General features: G+C 45.6%; 1 protein-coding gene across 1 annotated transcript; it reads right to left on the minus strand.

Annotated features, from left to right (window-relative positions):
* Positions 1-4640: 4640 nt before the first annotated feature.
* LOC144134972 (uncharacterized) lies at positions 4641-5485 on the minus strand. The gene is made up of 2 exons (XM_077667758.1): positions 5335-5485; positions 4641-4997 (listed from the first exon to the last, which is right to left on the minus strand). Exons 1-2 carry the CDS (start codon positions 5380-5382, stop codon positions 4650-4652), a joined length of 396 nt encoding a protein of 131 aa, XP_077523884.1. The 5' UTR covers positions 5383-5485; the 3' UTR covers positions 4641-4649.
* Positions 5486-6199: the final 714 nt, after the last annotated feature.

A 6199-nucleotide genomic window follows, 5' to 3' on the forward strand; every position in this document is an offset into this window, starting at 1 on the left:
AAAGAGCATGGCTGGGTAATTGATGATGCCGCTGTCACGGGTCTCCGTCTACGCCGCGCCGTCGAACGTGGATCCTCGTAGCACACACGGAATGTCACAATATCAAAGCACTTTGACCCGCTTGTGATGAAACTATATATCCGTGATGATATGGGGGCCATAAATAAAATACTGAATAACAGTAGCCTGTATGTAAACAGACTCCTCAGCCGCAATAAAAGAAGTGAAACGAGTTACATATACACTACGTGTAACTCAGGAGACTCATGCACTCAGTAAGAAAACAGATACTCACCCAGATTTATTGGACACAAGACCATGCTGAGAACGCTGAGCAGAGGAAAGTAGACAACCTTACACACCAAGTTCGAAACACTAATGCTTCCCCCACAAGGCTTCTTTTTGATTCCGCCTTTTCAGTGGACATTAAGGACTTGTTCTATACTCGTTGCCCCATAAAGGCTTGCTGCCCTGCGTTGATGCTGCTATCGACCAAAGCGGTGCCGTCGACTTTCAAAACGCTTGTGGCATGAGTACGGAAGGTTTTTAGAGCTTTTATCGGTTCACTTGACATCTAAATTTGTAACATTTGACATTAACATTTTCTGGCAACAGCAGGGTGTTTGTACTGGGTATCGCGCCCATTTTAAGTGATTTGTTTTTAGCTCGATGTGACAAGGCTCTTCACGAGCGACCAAATGATCTCACGATTTCAAATGGTTTTCGTTATGTGGACGAATTTTTATTTCTTTTAGATATGTCTGTTTTTACCGTGCCCATTTTCGAAACGGCTAGTTTTCTTGATTTTAATTACCCCATTGGCACATAAATTTTAGGTTTCCTATGCTGGCTTTTTGCCCCATGAAGGTTCACATGTGAAATTCCTGAGCAAGGCAGCATTAAATTTCTAAGATTTGCGCCTGCGGTTGAAGAGTGATCATCTGTGTTTGGTGTACGAACCTAGAGCCAGAAACCTCCTTTTTCGAGCTTCGCACACTCGATGCTTGTCAAGAGAAATATTGTGCTTTCTTTCCTGTTGAATGCTCTGGAAAAGTCGTCCCGGCACGTTATTGGAGATAGTATTGGAATATAGGTGGCACGTTTGGACAGGACAGGAAAAAAAAGAATGAAAGAAGGGAGGACGAAAAGTTGGCAGTGATATCGTATTTACATAAATTGCCACATAACCTCAAGAAACCGGGTCAGCAGTCCCATATGAAAGTTTTATCCACGGCACCCGAAAAGACTGCTGACCTTGTGGAGGATCAGTTGTCCGGAAAAGAGGCGGGAGCCCCGGCGGCACTATCAGATACAGTAAGACCTATGTCCCTTGCTGGCGGGGAGCGGTGTACAAGATTCCAGTGTCATGGGGAAAGTTCTACATCGGCCAAACGGGCAGGTGTGTAAATGACGCCTAAAAGAGCACAAGACCAAGGTCCGCGGTGGCGGTGACGGATATTTGGCGATGAATTGCAAAACGTGTGACTGTGATCCACCCTGCCGACCATTTTTTGAGCGTACAGGTATACTGTGTTTTTACTGTGACTAACTTAGAAGAGACATTGCTGAAGCTTCCGATATTGTGCGAACTTGAACTGAGTGTGTCAGCGGGCCGTCGATAAGCTTATCCAAAAAGGAACTTGTATTTTTGGCGTGAACGGCTGGTGTTGGAACGGACGTTGAGTTCTAATCTCGTTGTCATCGTTCCCTTTCTTTTTGCATTTTTTTGCCCACCTAATATCTATGCTCCTGGTCATGCACTAAATCCTCAGTTGAAAGTTAGCGCTTGACCGTGTCATCTCGTTGGTCCCGTCTTCTTTTGTGCGCTGTTATTTCTTTTTAACTTTAGCCTGTCTACCCGAGTTTAATACCCCTGTCAAGCGGGCAAGTTAAGTGCACTTATGGGGAGTGCACTTCGGGACCTTGAGTCACACTTTAGGCAACGCGCTTCTTAACGGGAAAACAGAGTGCACTCGCAGTAAAAAAAAAATGGCGACAGAATAAGAGCGCGTTTTTTAAAGATGTAAATTAACAAGAGAAAGCTGCTAAAAAGCGATTGTTTTAAGTAGAATTATAAATAAAAACAAACTTCATCTATTTGTCTCAGCAAAATACGAAGATGTCTTTATTATAAGTGTGTTGCAAGTCAATGCTGGCCAAGACGAATGCCTAGCCAATCCAAAACAACATGGCGGCGTTCGGCGAGGCGGCAGTTGATGCTGCTAGAACAGAATATGAGCGAGTTCTAGGCTATTATCTGTGCGCGAGAGCCCGGCGTCAACGGCAAGAACAACAACTAGACGATGACTTTGAAGAAGCAGAAACAACTTTCAGGTAATTGGAGGATCAGCTCATGGCGAACAATTTCGCCATCCTGACCATCCTGGCAGAGTATTATCCTTCCACCCATCGGGAACGGAGGCGCTATGTGAGGAGTGACACATGGTTTGAGGACACTTCACCCAACCTAAGCGAATGTCATTTCAGACAAGCGCTACGTGTGTCTCCCTCCACCTTTCGGTACATAGTGGAATCGTGCCGCCCGGTCCTTGAGCGGCAAACCACCAACATGATGACGCCGATCTCTGTGCAAAAACGTGTCGCAGTGGGGCTATACCGCTTGTGCTCTAGCGCCGAGGACAGAACGATTGCCCACCTCTTTGGAATAGGTCGCTCCAGTGTGAATGTTCTACATCAAGAATTCTGTGTCGCCGTGGTGGACCTGCTTGAAGGGGAATGGTTACAAATGATACATCCCAACAAAATGAGTGCCCACATGCGTGAATTCTACGCCTTCACAGGCTTTCCGCAAGCCATCGGCGCCTTGGATGGCTGCCACTTTCCTGTCTCGCCGCCGAAAGAGCATGCCACGGACTATTACAACTACAAAGGCTGGTAGGTCCCTTCGCCTCTGGCAGACTAAATTTTGCAATTAGCGCGACATCATTATGACGTAGAAATGAATGGCAGTTTTCTTCGCAGTTAAGGGTTCATGCGGGATTCTATAGGGGATGATATATACATATCGGGCATTGTATATGTAAAGATGCAAAAGTTGCCTACTACCTAGCAGCATGCTTGCTTAATAGTATCAACGTGTTTATGATGGAATATTAAGAGCCATGGCAGATGACGTGTGCGTAACTCAATACTGCACATGCATCTGCACCGCTTCTGACAGATATACGATTTGCATAATTTGTAACACTATTTGCCTCCTGTTGTATATGTGCATTTATATGTGCCAGTTTAAAATGTTCCCTGTTGAATGCTTTCAGTATAAATATTGCTCGCAGGAGTCATCCTAATAATGTTCTGTTTTACTTTATGCAGCAAATTACACTCAACACACTTGTCTGCAGTGCTGAAGCAGTGAGCTTCAGTTCAGAGAAATTTAACTTCTAGCTTGGCAACAGTACAATCACTACAGTGCAAGTCACATGGCAGTTTGTATGCCTGTGCACCTTCAATGATGATCGCCTGCTTAAAAATTGCAATTCCTGTAGGCAACAGGGAGTCATTTCAGTGCTCTAGACAACTGTGGTGAAGACTACTTCCATGCGTATCTTCATAGCAATTGCTGATGAACCCACGTTTACTTTCCCACACAGGTGCAGCATCATACTCCTGGCAGTAGTGGATCACAAATACCATTTTCGGTATATAAACGTTGGAAGTCCCGGAAGGTGCCATGATGCCAGTGTTTATGGCCGATCGAAGCTGCATACGCTAATCGAGAATGGGACCTTCAGCTCTCCCATGGCAATGATAGAAGGTACCAGTGTTCCACCGATTCTTTTGTGTGACCAGGCATTTCCCTTGTCACCGAACCTGCAAAAGCCATTTCCAAATGCTCAGCCTGGAAGCAGTGAAGCAGTGTTCAACTACAATCTTTCAAAGACTAGGAGGATTGTCGAGAATGGTTTCGGGAGGCTAAAGGCACGCTTTCGCTTTGTGATGAAGAGGATGGAGTGCCGGCTGAACAAGGCCAAACTGGCTATTCGAGCTGCTTGTGTACTTCACAATATCTGTGAGGCAATGAAAGACAGTGTAGAGCCCCAGTGGGAAAGTGAGGCACTTGCATTGGACTTGTATGCACAGTCATCACGCAACACAGGAGAGTGCAGTGGGGGAGGGCAAGAGGTAAGGCACGCCCTAGCAAATTATTTTTGGAAAGAGGCCCAGCACGCGCCATGACTGAGTGCAACAGGAACCAAGCTGAAGCGAAGCAGGCATTTTTGATTGTGTCACTATGTTTTTTTTAAAGACAACTGCTACATCTTGCTCTTCGACTAATGTGGCAGTTTTGGTGTGACATGACTTGAAAAATAAAGCCCAACCCAAGGCATAGACAGAGGAAAGTAAAAAAGGATACGAGGATGTCAACGAGAGCAGAGCTGTGTCTTTACCTGGAAAACGAACTGTAGCGCAACAGAATGGCAACACGCAGTGAGAGCGCTCGTGCAGCGTGTCTGCATTCTATTGTCTTGTTCTCCGCTGGGCTAGTTTGCTTTTCAGACCATCAACCAACAAGCTTCAAAAGCCAAGTTGCCATTATCTGGCTAAAAAATATTTAAAATGTACATTTGAGTTGTCACGCCAATAAAAAAAGGACTGCAAGGGCACACACCATGCTTGGCATCAATTATTTATTTATACATTTTTTGCATTATTTCGAGAAGCTTGTCTTCCCGAGCTTCGCTCCGCTTCAGGATCTCGAGCCGCTCCCTTTGTATTGCCACAGTCTCGGTTCTGTGGCGCTCTAGCGAGCAGCGCAGTTGACGCTGCTCGTCCAACAAGTCTGAAAGCAGTCTTGTGGGAGGAGCCAGCCTTTTTTTCTTTGCAGCTGTTGCTGTAGGGGCCGCAGGTTCCTCTTCAGTGCCAGAATCCAGCGGTGAGGCTTCCACCTCGTGACACTCTGAGCTTCGCTCAGAAAGTGAGTCAGTAGGTGTGTCTGAGGGCTGGCCCACTCCACCGTGCACCATGCCATTGAACAGCTGAAGAAAAAATAAAAACATTGTTGTGTGCAAAAAAAAAGTGCAAGCATAAACAAACATCTGCGAACAAAATATGTGCTCATGGAGTGATGGCTTCTGCTAATCTGCTGACAATAAATGTAGCATTTGTCATTTTACTCGGTGTTCCTAGTTCATCCATATTTATAATGTTTTCAAACATGCATAAGAGCATGAACAACTTGCCAAACCCTGATTTTTGAGCCAACAAAATATATGTTGCACTGAATGTGAATGCGACAGCCAGTGCATCGTGCTATACCAACTCGACTGGCTGACACCTGCACCAGTTACTACCGAACGATGTTACGGTGAATACCTCCTCTGGAGAGGTGCCATCAATGGCACTACATCCACTTTCTTCCATGAGGGTGGAATCATTGGCTGGCAGCGATCCAAGGAACCGGTGGAGGTCCCAGTAAAACTTTCATTGCATTCCGCCAGACCCGGTCTTTGTGCCTGTCCTGGTCAGTAGCCTGAAATAGAATTTTTCAAAATGACGTCATAGTTTGCTGCAATGTTTGCAGCAATGCACAACCGCAATACTTTCTTTGTAGTTAGGGGAAATAAAGCAGACCGAAAATGTTAATTCTGTGGCGTAACTGCTGCGACAACAAGCAATTTTTGAGTCGCCGCTTTGGCTTTCGGCTGCTGAGCCACAATCGAATCCCGTCAGCTACTCCTGCTTTTATATGGCGAACTGCAAAAACGTGCGAGCGCTGTAGAACGCCATTGCACGTTAGGGAACCCCAGGTGGTCAAAATTAATCCGGGACTGTTCACAATGTCTTCTTTAGTGGCCCACGTGCAGCTTTGGGACAAACACAAATGCCAACAAAAGAGTCCGACATAACAGACGACGAATACATGAAATAATTCAGCTGCCTCAAGTAAAACAGATGTACAATGACGCTGTTAAGTAGAATATAAATTAGCTTTTACCTGTATTTGTTGCTCATGTTCTGGATCTTTTTTTTTACTTCCTTCGTGCTTTTCACGACTCCCACTGCACGGAGCCGTTCAGAGATGGCCATATACACCTTGAGGTTTCTTTTGGCACCGCGCAGATCTGGCAACACATCTTCCCATATATTAATCAGCGCACGCGTCTCCTCGTCTGTCCAAGTTGTGCGCTCTTTGCTTTGGCAGCTCTCCTCATTTTGAGCTGCCATATTCAACACAATT

Source organism: Amblyomma americanum, chromosome 5, assembly GCF_052857255.1.
Source record: "Amblyomma americanum isolate KBUSLIRL-KWMA chromosome 5, ASM5285725v1, whole genome shotgun sequence".
Lineage (NCBI taxonomy): Eukaryota > Metazoa > Arthropoda > Arachnida > Ixodida > Ixodidae > Amblyomma > Amblyomma americanum.

Excerpts from the sequence above, each read along its gene's own strand:
- LOC144134972 (XM_077667758.1), bottom strand. The coding sequence starts at position 5,382 with ATGGAAGAAAGTGGATGTAGTGCCATTGATGGCACCTCTCCAGAGGAG. Across the intron at positions 4,998-5,334 it reads ATGGCACCTCTCCAGAGGAG|CTGTTCAATGGCATGGTGCA; the intron begins GTATTCACCGTA and ends TTTTTTCTTCAG.